The following is a 25,084-nucleotide window of genomic DNA, read 5'->3' on the forward strand; positions in this document are numbered from 1 at the left end:
CAAGAATATCAGACATTAATATTTGTTACGCTGTAAGTTTCCACTCCAGTGGCAGCTACTGCAACAGTACGGCATACAGAAAACAAGGTTCCAGTATGGCAGAGGAAACTGAACAGAAGAGTCTTTGGCTTATTTATTCAGGCAACACTCACCGAAAGCTGAGCAGTGTTTGCGCTTAGTCTGTTGAACTAAGTTAACAAAAAAACCCAACCAAAAACGCTCTAATACGCCGAAGATTGTGTCTGCTTAAGGGCCAAAACACGGCGAATCGCGAAAACACGCAATGTTAGTGTTAGAGATGTTGACACGGAGCATCGGCAACAGAGGAACGAGTTTACCGCCTCATCACCAGCTCAGCGTCATGGACGCCCCCAGATCTGCATAAGTCGCAGTTATCCTCGGCGCAGATGACGCGGCGCCCCGGAGCCGCTTTCCAGGCTCAGCCGTGGAGCGACAAAACATGCCAATACTGAGCTGGGACCCGAGCCCAGCCCCAGGCCCTCTCTTTGCTTCCCCGATGTTTGGGGGAATAATACTGCATTGTGTGCTGTCTGGTCGAGGGACACGACAGGAAAATGATCAAGAAAAAATAATCAGAAAACAAATGCTGGTCATGGAGAAGCGGCGACTGCCAGAGGAGAATTATTTTTGCCAGTTTGACCAACACAACTTTGTCAAAAATGTCATATTTCACATTAAAAGGTAATGCATTTTTATTTGCAAAAGACATATACCACAAAAGAATCATTGTTTTAGCATTCTGTGCTTATTGGTGCAAATACAGGTCTGCTGGAGAGACTTTAATCTGTCATACACTACAAAAACACTGAATCTTACCAAGTATTTTTGGTCTAGATTTTAACATTTTAGTAAGCTTGAAAGAAGACAAAACTAACTTGCAAGTAACTTTTCTGCAAGAAATAGGAGTCTGTTTTAAGTCAATAAATCCTTAATGTTGATTCAACAGTACTAGATGCAGTGGCAGAATTTTTCTCTGATAACAAAACATTTTTTCCACGTCATACATGAAATTATCTGACAATTGAAATAGCACATTGTATCAATATTAATTTTCTTGTTGATAGGTTACTTCTAAGTTAGTTTTGTCTTAATTCAAGTGTACACACATAGTCTCACTGGAAACAAGACAAAAATACTCTGTAAGGTTTTGTGTTTTTAATAGTGTCATGTCACATGAGCCAATATGTCTGACTTCAGTGCAAGGGCCCCATCTCAAGCAGTTGCCAGTATCCTCTTTATTTCACTCTTAGTTTATAAGTAAATAATAAAAAAAAGATTTTTATCTTTTGTTTTCTCTGCCTCCGATTCATCCATTGAAAGTGTCTCAATAGACTCTGAATCACCAAACTGTATTCGTCTTGACAGAGGGCATCTATTCTCCGTTTGTACTTTCATGTCTCCAAATACCTTCTGCTGTAAACCAGAGAACACATTTATAGACTAAACTAGGCTGATGCCTGTAGGAATTTTTTGACGTGATAGTTTTTAGGGTTAATAATCAAATGTGTTAGTAGTTGGGAAGCATTACCCATGATAAGTATGGTCCTCTCCTGTTGTGTTTACTGATGCATCTAAATTGTGTGGTAAATGTCTCTAAATGTGAAGTAATTGAGTTGTTGACCTGTCACATCTTTAAGGTCTGTGTTGGTTGAAGTGCTCCTGTTTTGTATAGCGCACATAGAAAGGTGTAGGACTTACTTTAACTGCGTCCAAACAGATTTCTCCATCTTCTTATATGTCCACATTTGGTGATCAACTGACCTTCCACGACTTAAAGTGTAATGCTAAATGAGTCTCTTTACGTTGGAAAATGTTTGTAGGTTGTATGTATCAGAAAGTTATGTGGGCTACTGGTAAACGAAGCCACTCAAGTGCATCTTCATCGGCGCAGACAGAACGCCTGCATAGATTAAATAACAGTGATGGTTTATTGCGCCGACGTTTGAGCAGAACAACGGTGGATGTGTGCAGTATGCTGGTAAATCTTTTGACATGTCCAAGTTTATTCTCTATAAAAGGGGTTTAAACTCATTTTCGTTTTGACCGATAACATAATATTTAAGTCTAGAATCTAGAGGGCCACATCAAAAGCTACGGTGGGCCGAATTTGGCCCACAGGCCTCAAGTTTGACACACGTGCTCTAGTACAAGATGCACTGGTGGTGGATGCTAGGACATCATTGTCTTAAGATGGATTGAAATGAGCTTTTGTTGGTAAAATACTTTGAGGAGTGTAGATTATCAGGACAGAATGTGTTGAGAGACGCGTCTTTAACACAAAGCTTTCTTTATTAAGACGATGGATTAGGTCTTTGGCTTCAAGACCCGCAAAAGTCTTTTTCACAAAACACTGAGGCAGGATTAAGAGGCCTTTTGCTGCTCTGTGCTGTTGCCAGGTAATAGAAGAGTATTAACTGCTCTGTGTAAGAGTGAGCTGGTGTTGCAGATCAAGTGTGTGACTCGGCGACCACCGAACGCTTCGGTACGCCGTTTCCTGCCTTTCAGGCAGCAGAGTCTGCAGAGACAGAGCAGATCGCTGCTCTTCAGTCTGGTGTGTTTCTGGAGTAGCAGTGTTGGTGAAAGTGGATGCCTTTTAGGAACAGATTTCCAACACACACCGCCGAGGTCCACTTGTTGCCGCCATTCATTTCGCAAATTTTTAACCAGTGGCGCCCCCCGGAGACGGGGCTCGAACTGCAGCTTCGGCTTCGTGAACAAGGGTAGCAGAAACGACCAGGTAACTCACAGATGAACAAACTGAAACCGTTCAACTTCTTTTGGAACATTACAGGGAAATAAAAGCAGAAACAGTCTGTCGTGTTGCATGAAGCTTCATGCCAAACAAAGGAACAAAACAGAAGCGCTGCTGTCAGGCTGAATGAGCAATCACACTTTCCAGCATCTTGTTGATCAGCAGCCACTCTGCCCTCCTCTGCCGGCACGGCGATTTCCTCCAGTCACGTAATAGTGACCACTCAGTTTCACATCGACTGCATAATGCTACAGTTTGATTAGTTAATCAATCTTCATAGAGTGATGCTAGCTCTAGGAGGAAAAAGAGAGGCACGGCGTCGTTAGCTTTAAATTTGCCACGGTAACCGGCCGCTGCGCACGTCCTGTACTGTACTGAGCAGTACATCCTGTACTGCCAGGTTCTGTTTGAGTTCACAACCTGGCAGACGTCAGGGTTTTAATATTTTCTTCTGCCGTGGCGGACAAAGAACGACGTGGCCCTTGTGAGAAATAACTGACAGGAAAACAGTAACCGTCTGAAACAAAGTTCAAAAAACATAAAATCCTACAAAGTATTGTTGATCTAGTTTCTAGTGCATAAATGTTAGAACACTTTAAACATACGTGTCAAACTTGAGGCACGTGGGCCAAATCTGGCCCGCCATAGCTTCCTATGTGGCCCCCTAGATTCTAAACTAAACACTAAGTGTGCTTAATTATTACGTTATCAGTCAAATTAATGCAGTTTTTTATCTGTTTACTGCCAAATCATATCAGTCAGTCCCTCCAATTTCTTGAGAATTATCATGGAAATTCACGCAAACAAAAACAAATCCCCACAATTTTTTTTGTGTGAACAAATAATTGGGAGTTTATTTCAGATTTTGCTCAAAAATGGTCAAAAACGTTTTTACTTGTACTAAACAGCTGCCTCAGCCTTAATTGATGTCAGATTGTAGTCCATGATCCAAAAAGTCGTATTTACCGTCATAAATGAGCGGAAATATCGTAAATATTTTCAAATTAGTACCACAAACATTTTGATTTTTATTTTTAAAAAAAGAAAAGAAAGAAAGAAAGAATCACAAAATCCTGGAAGTACTGAAAAGATGTTCAATAATATTATTTAATTTTAAGAATTCATTGATATTTTAACAGTTTGGGAACAGGTTTTATCGATACATTCTGGCACAACCGGCCCTTTAAGAGCATTCCCAATCTTGATTTGGCCCAAAACTAAAATGAGTCTGACACTCCTGACTTAAAATAAGACAAAACTAACTTAAAGGACATTTTCAGCAAAATATAGGAGCTTGTTTTAGGTCAATATTTCCTTACTATTTATTTATAAGAAAGTATTAGTTCCACTGGCAGATTATTTCACTTACAACATGGAAAAAATTTCTTATTAGTAAAATAATCTGCCAATGAAACTAGTACTTTGTCTAAGCTGAAAATGTACTTTTAAGTTAGTTTTGTCTAATTTTAAGTGTTCTAAGATTTTTGCACTAGAACCTTGATCCAAAATACTTGACAAGATTTTGTGTTTTTGCAGTGTGATAAAGTTTTCTGCCTGCAGCAAAAAGCACGATTTGTTAAAATAAAATAAAAAACTCGCCTCTCTACGGTTATTTTCAGAGGTAAATCAGGTGTTCTCCTCAGATGAGTGGGTTAATCTAAGTGAGAACATAGGAAAATTCAATTACTATATAACCAGCTCATATTAAAACAATCATTCAATCTCCGAATGTGGCAAATATAATAATAATAAGATAAGGATAATTGTCAGTTGTTTGCATGCAAGCAAATCAGACACTAGCATGGCGTCCATCCATCTGCTTTAAATTAACATGTTTAAAACCAATATGCTTTAAAAATCCTAATCATTTTAACCTTTAAGAAACAAACCAACAAACAGAGCTACTAACATGGATTATAACAGAGAGTAAAAATGGTAGAAAGCAGCATTCATTGTTGTAGTAATGTAAAAATTTTTTTTATAAAATATAAAACTTGACATAACTGCTTGTGCGTAAATGGAAAAGCAACAACTATTTATACTTCTGCTGAAGTAGCATACTTATAATTACGATTGTTGTTTATAGAATAAACACCCAATAAATATATCAAGTCTAACAGTTGAGCTGCAATCATTGGACCATCTGCGTTAAGTTAATGGGATGCCAAGCGGATCAAATGGTGTTGGGCATTTGTCTTACATGCAGGCAAAAGCAAAAATGGTAACAGCCTTCGTTCAACCAGCTGCAGTGTGCAGTAACAGGTGGGGGAGGGGACAAGCTGCATTTTTCTGTGATCCACACAGTCAGAGAAAACACAAATTACTCTGGAACTTTCTCTGGCATCTTATTAAAAGTCCTAAACGGAGTGCCGGTGATCCAGCCAAACTTGCAGTACCGTAATTCCTCCACACGGTAGCGCTATCTGAAAAATTCCAAGTGTTTCTCAAAGGGGAGACGTTGCGCTTTCCAGCCAATATCGGGTTATTACGATAATTTATTTTAGTCACAGGACATTTAGAGAACTGCGTGGAATTAAAATGAGTAAAAATATCCAGGTGGACATTTTAAATTTAGGACACAAAGGGTTTTAAAAGGACTGTAAAACCAATATAACTACAATAATTTTAAACCTTGATTCGGGTAACACCTCATAGCTAGTCCCATCAAATAGCTGAAAGTAACGGTGAAGATATTCCAACAATAAGTGTGTCTATTGTACCACGTGACTACTTCATAAACTTATTGATAATCAGTCAAAGCCAGGCTCTTCCCATCTACTCTATAAACGATAACTCCCTGATTATTGTTACGGATAGCATCTACCCCTCCAAAGGAAGGCACTAGGAACGGTTTGTGTGTCCTTGGATTTTCATCGGCTCGACTCGACCGACGGCTGGAGAACAGTATTCCTACAACACAGAGCCGTCTACCTGCCTGGGCAGACTGGAGTCCCGGTGTGCGGCTCGCTGCCCGTTTGTCCCCACAGTCCTTTCTGAGTCAGCACAGCAAAACAAAGGGAAACTCTGCTGTGTTGGATTCTCGCCCCCACAGCAGAAACAGGCCGGATGTTGCTCTCTTATCCAGGTAGATCCTTCCAAAGAGCTTATTTGCTGGCACAAATAATACATCACTACTAACGGCCATTACCTTCTGACTTTTGATTCCAGTTCTGCCGAGTGCGTTGTACTTAAAGGTAGAGATATCCGACCCAGTACACAATGTTGAACAGCAAAAAGGATGTGGGGAAAAACACACGCGAGTACGCGTCCAGTTCCAGTAGGTCTATGTGGACTCTTCCTCTTCTCCAAGCGCCTCCTTTGCATTCTTCAAAGCAGCAAAAGAAGCTCTGGCAGTCTTTCCCGTCCAGACACTCGTAGACGCAGGCGTCCTCGAACTCCTGCCAGTACATGGCGTTGTTCAGAGCGATGACGGTGTGCGGAGGAGGCCTCACGTCCAGCACAGAGAAGTTCTGAAACACAAGATGTTGTAGAATTAGATTGAACGTTTCGGAGCTAAAAAAAACACGCTGAATTTCCAGGAAAATGAACAGTTCTGTTATACGCAGTGCCAAGCCCCCCCCCCCCCGCCTAGCTAACACTGGACCAACTCTCCATACAATGGGTACTGAGGTTCGTTAAGTCTGCAGAGTTTTATCCTGATCAGGGCCGTCACATGGTTGTCATGGAGATCCAGCGGACCTGGAGGTTTCAGCTGATCTCAATCTTTAATTTTAGTGCAACAGAATATCAAACCAGACCAATGAATGACAGACTGCTGAAAGACGCCAAGTTTCCCCCTGAAAACTTGCTAACCCTGGTGGTCTGGTGCCAGGCCAGTCATTCATCCAGCGGCTTGCTGGGTTTCCGAGTTAAAAAATGGTTAAAGTTGACAGGAAATTTGAAAATATCACTTAACAATTAGGTGTCATTAAAAGATTGGACAATTAATACCTGAACACCAACTATAAAGTCTTAAAAAATGCAAACATTAAAAAAAAAAACTTAAATAAATAAGCAATGCTCAGCCTGGTGGCCCGCCAGGCTTATAATACACTGAGGGAAACCCTGAGACTGCTAGAACTAAAATCAGAGAAACCATTCCTGGGAATGCAGGATGATGAGCAAAACAAGGATATTTACATTAAATGAACAACAAACAAAACAATATATTATTTACAAATCAGGACATACGGAGCATATTTTAATTTAATCCCTTCAGTTACTCAAAACGTAACAACAAAAAAGCACCCACATTTTGAGGCGCAGTCCCAGGACTAATACAAATTTAATTGCATCAAATTCTTAGAAAAGTTTCAAGCAGCCAAGACAAATTTTTTGCATTCATTAATTTAATCTGAGATTATATTATATTATGCTCGCGTTACCTGTAATCTTGCTTCAGTGAGAAACATCTGTAATTTGGAGTTGCATTTTGATCTGGACAGAATAATAACATGATTCCGCAGCTTCAAGAATTGACATTTGTTTACTCGTGTTGGAAAAACTCAACGATGACTGTATGCTACAGTCTGTAGTGAATCCCCAAAGGACGAGTCCTCACGGTCCGGACCCTGACACCGACAAGACGATGAATCACTACATGCTCTAATGGCATGAAGCGGTAAGGCGCAGACTTTGTGTCTCCTAAGTGGGCGGAGGGGTTTCATTGTTGTAAAAGTGGGGCTGTCTGGGTGGATGACGGAGTAATTTGTGTTGTCTGATGTTACAAGTGGAAGTCTGTGAGGTTAAAAAGAAAATAACTGTCTAAATGAAAGTTAAGTTCTACTGGGAATATAGATTCATGTTCTCCTTCGCTTTAAGATGTTCTCACCTTTGCAGAAATATAGACTTTAAACTGAATGAATTTGCTCCAAATTAATTGAGCTTAATGACAGAATGTGACAAATGATTATTTGTTACATTAAATTATAAACCCAAGACTTGCCGTTGATCCAAAAACGAACATTGAATGTTTCCATTTCAACTTTAGATCTCTCTTTACTAAATACATCAATTTGTCCAATCGGTGAATATTTATTTATTCACCTTTTTTTTTTTAGCATATTTTGTTGAAATCAGTCTTGACTTCGACAGTTTTACGCCTTTTCCCGATTGTTTTGTCGCGTTAATCTCGATATGTCAAACGGCATGAATGTGAAGGATGGAGTCAAAGTCAACATACACACCAATCATCTCATGATCTCGAGAAAACAAACTTTTTTGTTTTGTCCTCTCAAGAAAATCAACTAAACCAATGGAAAAAAGTATGAGGAAAACATTTTTTTTAGCTTCTGTATTACAGGGGATTTTGTTTAATAATTCTTTTTTGTCCTTAAAGCCAAATTTTGTTGATTGATTTTAAAAGCAATACAAAGGTAGGACATCCAAGGGGGTTACTACTTTCTATAGACACTGTAGACCTTTGATAAAATTAAATAAATGATTTTTTGTTCCAGCTAGGTGGCTACACTAACATTTGGGGCTTCAGGTAGGCTGCAGTTCTTCTATATTATATATAAAATCCCACTGTAGGGCTGTTACACCCACAACCTCTGGTGAGTCAAATTAAAGGATGGATGCGTAAATCCCAAAGTATTTAATCCTAGTTGGAAGCCATAGAATAAAAGCTCGACTTTAGAGGCCAAACTCACCAGCCTTTGAGGTTCCATGTAGCTCGGCCTCCGAATGCTGTATGAGTAGTAATTTAACGTTGCGTACTCCATCAAGGCAGCAAAGACAAACAGGAAGCAAACGGTGACGAAAAGGTCCATGGCGGTGACGTAAGACACTCTGGGTAACGACGTCCTGGCCACACTACTCAGAGTGGTCATGGTGAGGACTGTGGTTATCCCTGAGAGAGTGAAAAGGGCAAAAAAAAAAAAAAAAATGCATTCAGTTGGAGCAAAATAACAATTTTTTAACATTTTTCATTTAACAAAATCACAGTCAAAAGAGCTGAGTGCCTTTTAAATGTACACCTTTTCAGGTCGATCTGAGTTTCGGGGTGCGGTTTTGATTAGAGAGCTGAAAACTGAAAACTTTATAAAACTCGATGAGCTCGTAGTGACGCACCTAATGAAAAGATCTCTCAGTTTCTTACGCTCCAGTTTTTCCCTTCATGAGTTTTAAAGGCGGTCAGGATGAAAAAAGAAAAGAAGAAATAAAACATCTGTTACTGTTTCATTGACGTTCTCATGGTAACCAGCTGGCATCTCACTTTTCCTTTATCCCTGGGCTGCCGCTGTGATTGCCCTCATCCTCCTGTGGCAAACATTTGAAGGTGTTGCCATAGCAGCAGGTAAACACCTGAGGAGCATCCATGTTGACTGATACCTCACAGGAAATGAATCGTTTTCTTCAGTATACCTGTTGACTTTGGTCATTTTATGCATTCATTATCTTCTCCTACATTGTTATGTCAAGAGATTAGGTTGTTTTTGTTTTTTTTAACCTACAATCAAGACTGTCGGAAGAGTTGTGATAGAAACTAAATACGACATCGATTTAACAGTTTAGCTGCATTCAGACTCAATATTTGCGACCACAACTTAAACCTTAAATCAGTCTCAAATGCGAGACATTGGTGGCCAACATTGTGATTAGTTTGAATTTTCCTTATTTCTGTGACGCAGTGAATTAAATTAAACTGTGAAGGAATTTTCCCTCTCTCTTCTTTACAGCAGCACTTCAGTTCGAACAGGTTTCAATGTTTACGTCAGCATGTCAGTCAGTTAGAGGTCTGGACTTTGACTGGGTCATGACAACGCCTCTATTTTTTTGTTGTTCAGGCACTGAGCGGACTGGAGACCGCTCCACATGCAGGAAGTGGACTGTAGCGCCGGGCATTCTGGGTAAATACAACCAAAACAAATGCTAAGAGTCTAGTGCTAGCGGGGAAAAAAGACAAAAGAGAAATCCTACAAACACTAAAACCTGACACTACTCAATTTATGGCTATAATTTGTGTAGAAGGAAGTTACGCTCATGTCTTCTTCAGAGGTTTCCGTGTCATTACAATCAGGTGTCTCTGTTAGAGCGCCGCCACAGGCGAGGAGGTGGAACAGGTTTCTCCATTTCTTTAGGTTATTTCACACAGCGCAGTGTGAAAATGAAACGCAGCAGATGGAAATGTAGCAAATGTTGCAACTTTGGTCCCCAATTGAAATTAATTTACCAGAATATCAGGTGTGAAAACGCCGTTAGACGCAACTGAGCTGTGATGCCACATTTGAGATTTTCTCCTGGCAACTCTTCTAAGCAAACCGTGATGTTTCAGTCTTTATCTGATGTAGACGTCAGGAACTTAAACGTTTATCATGCAAACTAAGTCCTACAATTTCAGAGATGGAGCTCTTCCATCTACAACCTCCAGACATACGCAGTCTGATCTGCAGGGAATTTACCAAAAAGATTGCCAGCCAGCTATCTTAAATGTTTTCCACTTAAATATTTCCTCAGTGTCCAACGATAAACATCAAATGGATTGAAGAATGTCTTCTAACCCTTCCAGGACTGATGGGCAGCAACAATTTTGTCTCCAAGCCGTTTCGCTAATGGTTTTCCTGCTGGCATTTTGTCAACACACACCTGCACGCTGCAGAAACTCCTGCTGGTATGGTGTCGGTCACACTTGCTGATGATTATTTAATTGAGTGCATTCGATTAGCAGCACCTGGATGCTAATTTGTCTCGTACATCCCAGGACAGCACCCAGGTTCCCCCTTCGGTTGTTCCCAGTTTCTCCAGTGTAATAATGATGGAGCGCGGTGACAGACGCCACAGCGTCACAACACAGACGCTGGTACTGGCTAATGGCGCAAAACGACAGAAATCAAATTCAACTCAAATTCAAAAATACTTTAATGATCCCAAACGGAAACTGAATGTTGTTGGAGCTCGTACTAATTCAAATTCTTCAAAACTTAATTGCAGATGGAGGTGGCTGCTGGCAGGATAAGGTCTCTTATATTACAGCGAATAAATAAAAACGATCACACACTCACTCATCTTTTGAAAACACACTGAAAAAAGCAAACAGACAATTCAACTTCAATATATTGTGTTAACTGGTCACAAGTTATCAAATTAAAAAGTACATTTATTACGTTGTTTAGGTTGTTATGTTAAACAAAGGTAAATAAAGTAACTTTGACAAACTTACTTTGATTTTATGTCAGAAATGAACATACATTTTTTTAAAGTTGGAGCTCCATTCTCTTTTCTCAGTGCATTTGCAGATGAGCGCAGGAATTAATTATATGATTAAAGTCAATAGTGAGAAAAAGTAAAATCATTTACCTTTATAAAGGCCGGTGGTCTGCACAACAACAGAGGGCATGCACAAAAATAAAAAGGGCAGAACAAGACAGCGGCAGCGCTGGTGAACATGGACAAAACGAATTAATTGGAAAAAAAAGTGATATGAGATGATGAGTGAAATGTAAATCAACAAATAAATTTGGTTCTGAAATGTAAATGACCTAGAGCCGTTCTGGCCGGAGTGGCGTCCTTTTTGATCCAGAAGGAAACCCAGGAGAGAACCACGGTGAGAATGCAGGGGATGTAGGTCTGGATGGTGAAGTAGCCCATCCGTCTACTCAGGTCAAAATACACCGTCATCACCACGTAGTCACCTGAGGTTACAAATATTACACCAATTACCAAATGCGTGTTAAAACAAGCAAATTGCAAATGTTGAAAGTTGAGCAGCAGAGTTGAGTATGTGAGTCGCACCTGGGAAACCTTCCTGGTAACAAACCAAACACAGATTTTCTTACTCTAAACCATTTATATGAATCCTGTCATTTCCATCCCACACGCTGCAGTCTGTCCGGCGCTCTGCTGTGTGATTCATAGACCAGCAGAGGAGCTAATTGCACAGTTTCTACATTGACCACCAATTTCCAGTAAACACCATCTAAATTGTTGGAGGCTGTGTGATAAACGCAGCACGAGTGTTTATGACAGGATGAATTGACGAACCTGTCACTTGTATAATATTCAGAAAATATCACTGGCTCAAAAGCAGTTCATATTTTCATTGATAACTGGTAGAAATGTTTTCTGTTTATATCAGTTTTTCCTGGTTTCACAATTTGAAAACAAAAACACAAATAGTGGTTGAATTTCATTCTTACATCTTTTTGCTGTATTCATGGTTATAATTCTGATTCTTTAAATATTATTTTCTTAAAAGAGCTGGAGGACACCATGTTTCTTCTTGGTACCACGTTTCCATCAGCAAAGGTTATTTTAGGGGGAGATTTTATGTGGTCTTTTCCACTCAACTGTATAGACATCCTCTATATTTACAAATGGACAGAACCATCTTTTGGACTTCTCTAACCGGCTAAATTTATTAGATATTTGGAGACATCGTCATCCCACTGACATACAATTCACCTGGAGTAACAAAAGCTTTTCAACTCAATCTAGAATTGACTTCTCATAAGCAGATCCCTGTTATTTTTTTCTTTTCTTTTTTTGCCTTTATTGTTCTTTTTGCTATAATTTACCCTTCTTCATATGTATTTGAATATATTTTGACATTTTGTTATGAAAACCTAACTGAAAAAGTACACATCATTTTATTTTACCAATGTTTATATGTTTATTTAACTTTTGTCTTTCTAGACTTTAACATCAACACCCTCAATATCTGTAATTATTCTTCATTTGTTTTTATAATATTTGACTTTGAGTTAACATCTGTATGTATGCTCATGTTATTTGTTTGAAATAAAGTAAAAAAAAAAAAAAAAAGCACACACAAATTGTTTTCATTCAAACTTGATGAGTTTGCCCTTTGTTCTGCTGAGGCCGTGACATCAATTTGTGACATCACGCTTTTCTGTATTACATCACAAAACTGCAATCTGGAATTTTAGTTGATCACAAGATACATTCAGTCAGTGAAGAAGAGTTCAGCAATTCAGACTACTGTTAAAAACGTACGGAGTACTACAAAAATGGATCAAAACACTGAGTTGCTGATGGAGTCAGAGAGACAGTTGGGTTACTTCATTGAAAGGATCAATGAAATAAGATTAGTTTTGGAAGAACCGAGGACGACATCCAATGACAAGTTAGTTAGGAAAATTAAAGTACTTAATTATGAACTTGAAAATGCCCATTTAAGAATAAAATCAAGACTTCGGATAGCAAGGGAGGCATCGCAAGGATTGGAAAAGCTGGGTAACGTGATAGAAGATTTTAAAATGGATCTGATGGAACTTAAGGACAAGGCAGAAAGAGAGGAGTCACTGACTGAGAAACCAAAAAAGAGAAATCTCTTAAAAGTTATTGCAAAAGGCGTTGGAATAAGCATAGCGGTAGGTCTGATGGCTGTGGGGGCAAAATGTCTATGGGAAATTTATGGACCTTAATGGAGCCACCAGCTGAAGTGCACTATCCTGCACTATATCTGACCCAGAGAAAAGGCATTTTTAAACCCTGTCTTAACACCAACCAGGTGAGTTTGACAGTTCTTGTTTCCTAGCTACCAGGGTGTGTCGGGGTTCAGTGGAACCAGTGGTATGGATGTTGGTTCTCCAGAACCAGGGGATCCAGCCAAGCTCCATGTGGGCTTTGGGTGCACTAAACCTGGCAGGTTTAGGGTAAGGGTTAGGTGGCAGAAGGTAAGTCGGTGGTCCCCGGACGAGATCCGCGATCTGGAAACCGTGTACCCAGAATGAAGGTCACTGGGGCTTGGCCAGTTGCAAGGGAGCCAGGCGGCTGGCACCGGGCTGGGCGTTTCCAGGGGATTCCCTGGTACAGGGCCCAACCCTGGGAGCCGTCACCTGGAGCCCCACGGCCGAGATCAGGTACCTCTGTACCCTGAGGTTGGTCAATGGGGCTCTGCACTGGTTGGTCCCAGCCCTGGTTCTGGGTCTGGTTCCAGTCCTGGGTCTGGTCGTGGGTTCAGACATGGACCCAGCCTTGGTTCTGGGTCTGGTTCCAGCCCTGGTTCTTCGTCTGGGTCCAGACATGGACCCAGCCCTGGTTCTGGTTCTGGGTCCAGACATGGACCCAGCCCTGGTTCTGGGTCTGGTTCCAGTCCTGAGTCTGGTCGTGGGTTCAGACATGAACCCAGCCTTGGTTCTGGGTCTGGTTCCAGCCCTGGTTCTTCGTCTGGGTCCAGACATGGACCCAGCCCTGGTTCTGGTTCTGGGTCCAGACATGGACCCAGCCCTGGTTCTGGGTCTGGTTCCAGCCCTGGTTCTGGTTCTGGTCACAAGGCTTTGTGTCCAGGGCAGCTCAGACAACCGGTTGGATAAGCTCAGCCTCTCATGTCTTTGTTTGGGATAAGGCAGCAGAGGGACTATATGTTCTTAAACGCGCTGCGCCCTAAATGGATTTCTTCAACCCGTCAGGTTCTGGTTTCCCGCTGTGTAACGTGTCCTGTGTCGCCGGTAGGTTCCTGCTGTAAGGGATGAACGTGAAGTCTGAGGAATCTGTGTTGTCGTTGGGCTCTCTCAACCTCCCGCCTCCTTCTTTCCTCCTCCAGATTGCCAGAGCTGCTCCTTTGGAGAGCATCTTCCCTGCTTGGAATAGAATAGAATAGAATTCAACTTTATTGTCATTGCACTGTCACAAGTACAAGCAACGAGATGTAGTTTGCATCTATCCAGAAGTGCTCTACAAGATATAAATATTTATTTACAGATGTACAAGACTACATATGTATGGACTATAAGGGGTTATAGCAAGAGATATAGATATTGTGTATAAATATAAATATGAGAGCTATATGCACAGATTATACTGATTATACAGAATATACAAGAATGTTAGGGAATGGATTATATATGTATATAATATAATACAAGATAAATAATGGCAGATAAAATTTACAGGTTGTATGTGTGTGTGTGAAGAAAACAGTCCGTGATGTGTGTGTGTGAGGATAGTCCATGTGTTATTGTTGTATGAGAGGATAGGGGAGTACAGTCCTTATAGTTTATGTTTTATGTCAGGAGGCGTTCAAAAGCGTGACAGCTGTGGGAAAGAAGCTGTTCCGGTGCCTGGTGGTTCTGGTCCGTAGGCTTCTGTAACGCCTCCCAGAGGGCAGGAGGGAAAAGAGTGTGTGTGCTGGGTGAGTGGAGTGCACTCACCCAGCAGTGGAGCAGGACAGGAAATGACGTGGCCGGCTCTGATTCAGTGACTCGGCAGGATCCTCATGTCTTAATCTGCTTTGTGGTGGTTTGGCATTCACAGCGACTCAACACGCCGGGCGCAACACGCTTTGCTATTAGGGCGTCGCATTTCTGGACGCAACCCCGGACACGGCTCACGTTTTCTTTCAGGAGACACAAGCAACCTGCTCGATCAGAACGACACGTCTGGAAGCTGCTGCAGCAGCAGTGGGTGGAATGAAAACGACAAGATTCATATAAACGGTTTAGATTAACACGAAACAGTAAGAAAATCTGTGTTTGGTTTGTCACCGGGAAGGTTTTCCAGGTGCGACTCACATACTCAGATCCACCACATCCGCTTCTCTGGCTGCAGTGCAATGCAGATTTTCACAGGGGAACCGAATTTCGCACGAGACCGGCCACGTCATTTCCTGTCCTGCTGCGTGCGCTCACGTCTTGAGAAATAAGCTGAGCAAGAGGAAACAAAAGGGAATTTTCATGCATGTTACTAATTATGCGCTCCTGTTTTAAATATGAATGGGTTTTTTTGGCATCAAGGTTGCGTGACTGATTGTGTCCAGTGCCTCCACTATCCGCAACCTTTTCAGATTTTTTTTTCCTGCTCGGAAACCAAAACACAGACAGTAAAAAGGTGCGACAGTCAGATGTACGACAGTAAATGTGCGGTAAAAAGGTTTTGGCTCAGCGTTTTACAGATCCGTCATTTAAACCTTCAAACTGTCAAGAAATGGATTCAGAAGGAAAGAAAACATTCACCACGTTTTAAGATTTGTGTGAAAATAAGATGAGAGGAAATTTTAGATAGTCTGAACACAGAATTATGTCTAGTAATCGATGGCTCTGTCATGCTTAAAAAAACTCATTACTGTATCTTTGCTAAAGTCTTATTTTCATATGTTGGCGCTTCGTCTTGTCTATTATTTCTTCTCAAGTCTTATTTACATATTTTTTCTACTTTGTCTTTTTGTCAACAACATAAGCAATACTCTACAATGGAAAAGTAGCGAATGAAAATCAAACAATAACTAAAAGCACATCATGATTCATGTCCTTCGGGGTCAGACAAAAATAGAACTTGATTTACACATGAATGGAAGTCTACTGAATTATCTGCAGCGTTAGATTTTCATCACTACGTTCAAACTTGTTTTATTCTCGTCTCTTCAAAACCAAAACGAGAAATACAGCGGCAACAGAAAGGCTTTATAGTCCGACACTTTTTTATGCAGTTTCTTAGACACCAATAGTTTTGTTTTTGTTACAAATGTGAATATTGTGCAAAATTTTAAAATTAAGCTCTTTTTATTTTTATTTGACATACAGTTCTGAAAGTGAACCATCCATGCTAATTTTATCTCCTTCATATTTTTTGCCTTACATGGACCCATTTATGGTTCTGCTCATAAATCTTTACAACTTGAAGGAGCGTTTTGGTGTTCAGATGGGACCGTCTCATGCGTGTCCACACTGATCGGCAAAAACGTCTCCGGGTCGTACGCGTCAGACTTTACCCGCCGTCGTCTTTATGACGTCCGTTGTGTTTCTGAGGCCCATGAAGTCGAACTGGTACAGACGCCAGGACTTCTGGTCGGCCGCCTCCACCGAGTTCTTCCTCCACTTGTAAATCATCTCGTCTTGCGAGTATCCGTCTGGAATTACACAGAGAGCGTGTGACCCCTGGCGCTACATGGCACATCCTAATGATCGATCCCCCGCAAACACACCCACACACACACAGACAGAACTTGGGTCACCCAGAGCTGCATTTGTCTTGAGGTGGAGGCTGGCTTAATGAAAAGCCCAGCCTGGAATGAAGACAAAAAGGAGGAGAAACGTGAGTTAAATGAAAGCTTTGGCTCAGTGATGTGGCCAGTCGGTCTTGTTGTGGGACTCAAACTTCGCACAACGCGAACCGAGCCTCGGGAGGGTTTTTACAATCGGTCATTGCAGGTTAATGTTGGGGTTTCTTTGCCAAACTCCAACAGGAGACATTATTGTCTCCAGTAGAAACACTGATTGGATTAAAATCCTGCTTGATAGTGATTTAACGTAATCAATTTTAAATAAACAATGTGAATTGTTGGGAAAATATTCCTCTAGTCCATCATAATTCACCAACTAATCCCCACTTAACGCTACCCATTTCATTAAATCAAGCACAACTTCGTCGCTACCCTCACTGCGTGATTGGTTTGGATATTCAGCAGATGATAATGATCAGTTCATGAGAATGCTCCTGATTTATAAGTGAAAAAATTTCAGACGACATATAATCATCAGGACCAAACGTCACGTTCACACGTCTCGTCTCGTTTGATTGAACCTCTCTGGAATCAAAGAGAGTTGACAAGACGATCACAGTCCCTTCAGACGGCGACTCGTTCTCCTCAAACTGGGTCAAACACAGAAAACACACACTCTACTCTACACTAGCACTCAAAGGTGCATACAGACCTGCTAAAATTACAGGCTATTAAGAAAGATGAAATGTTCACCTATATATATTATTTCAAACTTTTTCCCTCCAGTAATGCAGGATATATACTGTATATCTTAAACTGAACAAAAACAACAAAAAGAAGAGGGAAGAAATCTAAAAAAAATGAAAGAGCGGGTTTGATAAAATGTGCAAAAATGAACACTTTGAATACCCAGATTCATTCTTAATCAGTTTTAATCTGCCAACAATTATACTGGATCCAATTCATTTGTCACAGAGTTCAGCTGGATACTTTAGCTGAGACCAGGGCTTGGTCTCAGGGTTCACACCAAACGCGTTCTGAGCGTCCGGTTTACGTTCAGTCTGTGTTTAGACGCGTTGAGGGCCTTTGCGGCACGTGTCGAGCGTCTAGCGCGGCGAGATTTGGACTGTTTGGAGCGTTTGAAGCGTCAAGAGCGTCCAGCGGAAAACAACAGCTAGAGCTGACGCGCCTCCGCATGGACTTTGAACGTAAACCAGACGCGCAAAACGTTAGGTGTGGATAAAAAGGGTCAAGCTTCTGCATTCAAAGTGCACACCTGTCGAACCTGAAGTGTCGGACGCGTTTTGGTGTGAACGCACCATTACAGTGAGGTTACACTGGATCAAAATGATCTCATGTTAAAAAATAAATCAAATAAAAAGATCAACATGCATTACATATTCATACCGTGGCTCAACACGCAGAGAGTCATCTGTAATTGGAGAAAATACGGGACAATAGCGACATTTCAAAGAACCACTGAAATACAGCGTGGCAGCACTGAGCAAACAAAAAGACCTGAAATAATTCACCGATCTAAAGAAACTCAAGAAGAGATGGGAAACAAAGTCACTGACATTTATCAGCTTTGACAGTTAAAAGTCAATTTCAAGCTCTATTCAAGAGTTTTATCCCTTTAAATATCTGTCAAAAATACACAACTGAGGTATCTGTAAACCATTTATTTCTAATAGTAAATAATTAGTTGAGATTAGGTATCAATTTATAAAACCTGGATTAAAGTAGCTCTTATAGTATCCCTACTTCGAGCAGCCTTTGCTTTAGAAGTGATTTTTAAACACGTCTTAGTCTCGTTTGTCTCTCCACATTAACACGAAGTATCTGTGTGGCGTTCTGATCGTTCCAGAGCCTAACAGGTACGGCGGCTCCGAAAATAAATACAACTTTTTTTTTCCAAATGAGAAGAGAGACATCGCCATGGAAACATGCGGACTGATCTTTGGGTAAGGAAATGCGTCTAATGGATCTCAGCGGGATGTTTCCACAGACCAGGCAGTCCAGCAGGCAGGTTTTAAACCCTAACAGGCTGCATGGGGCGCAATCACACCGAATGGCTCCCCGATGCCACAAGATGACACATCATCCACGCCTCACGCCTCATTTTCAGCCCCGCACTCCTTTCTTCAAAGCAGCGCTGAGATCGCCATCAGATGGACGGGACAGCCTTTAAGAAGCTGAGCAACAAGACACAGGAAGTAACCAATCGTGTCACAGGAGGCGTCAGCGGCGGACGGAGAATGATTCACCATCACAGAGCCGTTGGAAAGTAAGGACACCGCATCAAAGTCTGTGTTTTTAAGACACATTTAAATGTGGATATTTAATTATCCACGTAGTAGGTGATATAAAAAAAACCCACAAATACTGAAGACAAATTTTTTTGAATTACATTTTGTACTCTTGTAAGAAAAAAGAATTAAAATCTTATTATTTAGTTATTTGCTAAACAGAATTTAGCAAATAACTTTGAATACATTGTAGATTGTCTGAAGTGGGTCAAAATTAAACATACGGGCTTAACATAACCCAATATTTGAATGATTGTTCCTCACTGGGCTGCAGCTAAACTACTTTTTGCAGCCATCAACAAGATCCAGGCATAATCCTGGCTGATATTTTACTGGCCTTTGTGTCCAAAATGGTTCGTTTCAAATTGGTTGGTTTCCTGCCACAGATTCGGCTTTTCATCATGACCCATACATTTTGAAAAAGGGGATGAAAAGGCAATTCCAGAATTTTAATGTAGTCCTGCTTTATTCATTACGAATCCAGGGAAGCAGCCAAATGAGATGAACACTACCAATTCTGATTATAGGAGTGAAAAAAGTAAATGCCATATATTATATTTATATATGCACATCTGGCCAAAATGATGCATACATAAAATAAAATAAACTCAAACCTCCAATTCAATCCTGTTTTTAAAAACCGTTAAAGTTGCTTGTTGTATTATTGTTCTACTTCCCAAAAAATAACAGATTTTAAAAATCATTAACTCTAAAAGTGCTGCCAGAGCAACAGCATTTATACTCCTGTAGCTTTTAACTGGGAGAGCCGTTCTAAATACTCTTCATAAATGCTGAACACACTGCAGCAGGTACTGATATAACTCAGTTATACTGAATCTAAATCCACTTTGTGTTTAGTTAAATACATATTTCCTTTAAGGTTATAGATGAATAAATGCTATATGTGTTATCCGAGCATTCATAAAGTCTCCCAGTTACGGCTTGCAGATAAAGCATCTCCTGTGCTGCTTTTGACAAATGAACAGTAGTCGCTGAGCGCAGCGTGTGGATCTCCACAGTGGCTGGCAGCACAGTGATCCATCTTATTCTGCCAGGTGGGTGAAAGCATCTCTGGAAGATTTAAAGGGGCGGTATTATGTCTTTTCCAGGCACACAGGGCCAATTTATAGAAAAATCAAGTAACTGTTGTTTTCAGTGGTTACAAAAATGCTATATATTTTGAATATAACTTAAAAGAAAATTGACATTGCAATTTAATGGCTTGAAATTGGGCCTCTGTCTCTTTAAAAACTCCCGCTCTTTCTGAAACTCTGCCTTCAGGAAGTCATCACGACATGGCTCCTCTGTTAACCGTTTAATAATGTTTATTACCAGTGTAGTTTATTACCAAGTAGCTCCTATAATGAGCTCAGCAGATGCTCAGTTCCACCAGGTGTTTGCTAATTGCTGCTGGCTAGTCTGAAGGAGCTGAGTGAGGCAAAAGCTCAATAGATGGGAAACGGCAGCTCAGAGGTCGAGTTTCGTCTGGAAAGCGGCAGTAGGTCCCACCAGGCGTTTTGTACAGCTGAATGGTTGCCAGGGTAGATTTCTCAAACATGCATGAAATAATCAAGGCAACACGCCTGGTGTGTTTTTGATGAGGGAATGACATCATAACATGATGTAAAACTCAAAAAAGTCGATTTCACATAATACTGCTGAAGAAGTGGGGACAATTTCTATGAAAGCATGTTAGTTTGTACAGACACAACACATCCACAGTTTCTGCAGCCTTTTGTCATACAAAAAATCATATCAAGTATAGTGATATTTTGTTTAAAATAGCAAAATATCAAAGTTTAGAAAGAATATTGTCACCTCCCTAAAATAATGGCTGAAATAATTTTTTTTGCCAAAAGTGATTTTGGCTAAACAAAAATGAAGTCACAGCGTCTTTCTTGTTCAAAGATGATTTAGGCAACAACCCCCCCCCCCAAAAATCACTTGGCAGAAACTGATTAAATCCATTATTATTTAAGCAATCTGGGTATTGACATGAAGTCCGTAAAAAATACAGATTGGTTTTAAAGCGCATTGAGTCCTTGCAGCTGTAAGTAAACATTAAGACAGTAAGGATTTATTGAAGCATCACCTAACGAGGTGGTGTACTCACAGCTGGAGAAGATGAGCGGGCACGAGTGTTCGTCCATTGGAAAGTTGTGTAGCTGCAGCTGGCACTCAGCATTTATAGTTAACCTGAAAAAAGAGCAAAAAAACAGGGAAAACAGAACCTCAGTTCATTAGAAATTTTTCTCAATAATAGCATGAATAATGTCTGGATTGGTTTCCTGAGGATCAATGAGTGATGAGCAGGAGGAGAGACTCCATCAAGACAGAAAAGAGGACGTAGAATTTTACACAATGAAGACATAATGTTCAATTCACATTTACTACTTAGCCTTATCAGTGGTTATTATTCAATTTACAGAAATTCAGGTTTGTGACATTTCATTAATACACTCTTATAGAAAACAATTTTTTTCTCCTAAAACCTTTTCTATTTGGATGAGAAATATTAACGGAAATGAACTGATAATGTCATGAAAATGTAACCAATTTAATCAGAAGATCGGATTTCTCTAAATCAAGTGAGGCTGCACTTAGTCCGGATCGTCTGGACCTCCTCATGATCATGATAGCAGCCTGTCTCCTCTCTCACATCAAACAGAACCAGAATCAGGCAGGACAGCATGAAAGGAAGTAAGTAGATTCTCAAGCATGAGGTGTGTTTCCCTGATGTGGCGTTCTCCACTTTGTTAGAAAGGATGCAGGATAAAAGCAGCAAATGTAATGTCTATGGAAAGACACATAGGAGTGAAGAGAGGAGGTAGTAGTTGTTTAAAATAAGTTTCTTCTTCTACTTTCTACTTTTCCTTTCGCAGGTCGCCACAGCGAATCATCCGTCTCCATTTAGTCCCATCCTCTGCATCCTTTACCCTCACACCACCTACCTTTATCCTGTCTTTCACTACATCCGTAAATCCCCTCTCTGGTCTTCCTCTTGGCTCCAACCTCAGCATCCTTCTACTGCTATAGTCACAGTCCGTCTTCTGAACATGCCCAAACCGTCTCACTCTGGCCTCTATGATTTTGTCTCCAAAACATTGGACATGAGCTGTCCCTCTGATGAACTCGTTCCCTGATCTTATCCGTTACATCCACATCGCTCCCAAAGAGAACCTGGACATCCTGAAATCTGCAGCCTCCACGTAGTTAAATCACAGTTCTGCCTGATGTCATTGCCACCATCTCCAAGTCGGACAACATCTCTGGTCTCACGTCTACAGTTTTATGCAAACTTAGCAACAATAACTTGTCATTTGTCAACCGTACAACGTGTCAGTGAAAACATCAGAGAAGCATCCTGGTATGTTAGTAAAATCCTTCCTTCCAAAAAATAAATGTGTAAAATGTGTTCTCCGATCAATCAGGCTGAAGATGGATTCAGTTAGCATCAAAATACGTAAATGACAATAAATGATCAGCTGGGGTTGCATCGACGTTCCAGACCTCTCAGGTCTTCTGGTTCCGGTTCTGCATCCACAGAACCAGAGCCAAACATGGAGAAGCAGCATTCAGCTTCTACGCACCACAGATCTGGAACAAACTTCCAGAAAACTGCAAAACTGACCGAAAGGAGCGCCGACGACGCAGCCAAATTTGCAGTGCCACAATTCTGCCACACGTTGCGCTGTCTGAAAAATTCCAACGGTTTCTGAAAGGGTTTCCAGCCGATATCGGGTTATTACGGTAAATTCCCTCCCGCCGCAGCAGGAAGTGAAATTAATCTGATGGTCACTCTTTTAATAGACTGTAAATTATGAAAATAACTTGCCAGATATTGAAAGTTCCAGTTGTTATGCATAAATGGGCAAATATATTTACAAATATATATTTACTCACAGGACATTTAAAGAACCGCGTCCAATTAAAATAACCAAAAATATCCAATAGCTACTTATTTTACCTTAGGATAATTTAAATTCGTTTTTCAAGTTGCATGAAAAATATTTCTGATCTGACATCAAATTTTATTAAACATCACATTGAATTCTGCTCAGAAACATTTAGTGTGAACAGGACATTATCTTCAAGCATTAAAATAAGCATTCTCCTTAATAACACCAGAGTCAGATCAATGTAAAGCACTTCCATCTCAGGATACAAAAACATGCCGCTAAGCACTCTGGGTAATAGTTTCCAGAGTCCTGTTTTTTTTTTTTCCTTTAGTGCTAACCTAAAAACTCTAGTTTATTCAACTCTTGGAGGTTTGACAAAATTAATAACAAGTTAACACAACTTACTATTGTAAGTTTATCTCTCACAAACTCACACAATTAGGTTTAAAATGTAAAACTCACTAAAGTCATTTGACTTGTAGAAGACAGTAGACACACAGTGCAGGTGGGAAACAAAGTGTGTTGTTTTATTTTTGTCCTGGACGATCAGTTCAAAGCCTTCATCTCTGAGCAGAAATTTGAACTTGGTGATCATCAGCCAAGAGAAAGTCCATGTAATGCTAACATGATTGCTAACAGTCAACTTTCTGGAGAGAAGGTCTCCCCACCTTCATGCACCTGCTATTTTAAAGCTATTTTCCAGAGATGGAAAATAGCTTTAAAATCTCATGTTTAGATGTTACTTGTAGAGATAGGATACAATGTTGGAAAAAACAAAACCCATGTCAACCACAAACTATCAAGCATGTTTGTAGTAAACACAAATTCAGGCCTGGTGCAGAAACCACTTTCTCCCCCTCTTGACTTGTCTGGAGTTAGCCATGCGATCGAATCTTTCAACACCAAAGTTTTCAACAAAGGAAAAAAAAAACAACCAGGAGCAAATATTTCCTCGCAGAAAGTCTTCCTCATTCTGACAGCGGAGGTTTATCTTGAGGAAAACTAAGAGGTAAGCAGCCAAGTCAACAACAGAACATTTCCTTACGCAGCTCGTCAAATGCCGAGACTGAAATCCATTAAAGCGTCACCTGATGATGTCTGAGGACGGCAGCTCAGATGCTTTCAGTCCCATCCGACGATTTGATGCTTGAGCATCGAAACAGACCTGTGTCAAGCTTTCCCCAACACGACTCAAAGCTTTACCTGCTTCCAAAGGTGCTTGAATCACTCGTCAGTCCGAATCTGTCCGTCCGTCTCCACAAAAATTGCAATCAATTATTAAATGTTCAAGAAATGCATTCTAAGCACTAAAGTTCAGTTTCAGACTCAAGAGTTTGATTTCAACAATCATTTTCTTTCCGTATGACACAGCGATATTTTATTATCTTTTTCGGCCGGACCAGCGTCATTACCTTAAGGTGTAAAGTATTTTTCCGTCGTTCCATATCCTGAGCAGCTGGTTCGGCATTGTGATCCAATGGGAGTCTGCGGTCTTGGAGTTTCTGAAGATGGTGTCCGGCAGCCAAATGAGTCCAACCATGTTGCTGTTCAAGGTCAGTATTTTCATTGTGCTGTTATATCTGAGGCGGCTGTCTGTCCACGTCTGGGCGAAGATGATGTCAATTTGGTACTCCTGTCAAAAAAAAAAGAAGAGGAAAGGAGCACATAAAAATCTATTCTTTCATTGAAAAGCTTCTTAAATGCTTTGTCTTAGCGACAGAGAACACAAGATATCTTCCAATTACAATATTGTGTGTTTGAGAAATATTTCTCTATGTGATCCATCAATCACAGGTTTCGACAGGTTTGACAGGTTGAAGTGTTCATCATTTTCCTTGTTGGTTGCTCTTTCTGTCTACTCATTTGTTTCTATGCTAAGTGTGGCCTCTCTAGATCTAGGGATCTTTTCGGTCCCTGTTTTTTTGTTTGTTTGTTTTCTTTTGTCTTTTTGTTTTTTGCTGTCAGAAATGATAAAAGGCTGAACAAAAAAGAAAGTAAAATGTGAGAAACACGCCACAATTAATCATTCGTGCTAGATTTGCCTGTTATCCCAGGAGATTGTAAGAAGAGTGCATCAGATGGGTGATGATTGATGCTACCCAGAGCCTCGCAACGATATTCATAACTCTTGAACTTTGTTATTTTTTTTTACAACAACAAACTTCAATGTACTTTGCTGGAATTGTATTTGACAGACCAACAC

At 40.5% G+C, this 25,084-nt stretch overlaps 1 protein-coding gene across 2 annotated transcripts in view; it reads right to left on the reverse strand.

Moving 5' to 3' along the window:
• Positions 1–5,250: 5,250 nt before the first annotated feature.
• gabrg3 (gamma-aminobutyric acid type A receptor subunit gamma3) overlaps positions 5,251–25,084 on the reverse strand; it is a 45,781-nt gene continuing 25,947 nt past the window's right edge. Inside the window, exons 4-9 of one of the 2 annotated variants that reach the window (XM_028026666.1) lie at positions 24,294–24,514; positions 21,096–21,178; positions 16,443–16,580; positions 11,254–11,406; positions 8,425–8,624; positions 5,251–6,243 (exon numbers count right to left, since the gene is read on the reverse strand). In XM_028026666.1, the coding sequence (XP_027882467.1) occupies positions 5,962–6,243; positions 8,425–8,624; positions 11,254–11,406; positions 16,443–16,580; positions 21,096–21,178; positions 24,294–24,514 (1,077 nt within the window). In that variant the 3' untranslated portion in view covers positions 5,251–5,961. Of the gene's footprint in view, positions 6,244–8,424; positions 8,625–11,071; positions 11,407–16,442; positions 16,581–21,095; positions 21,179–24,293; positions 24,515–25,084 lie in introns of those variants that run through there. The other variant, XR_003596714.1, reaches the window with a different exon arrangement.

The sequence above is a fragment of the Xiphophorus couchianus genome, chromosome 9 (assembly GCF_001444195.1).
Source record: "Xiphophorus couchianus chromosome 9, X_couchianus-1.0, whole genome shotgun sequence".
Classification (NCBI taxonomy): domain Eukaryota; kingdom Metazoa; phylum Chordata; class Actinopteri; order Cyprinodontiformes; family Poeciliidae; genus Xiphophorus; species Xiphophorus couchianus.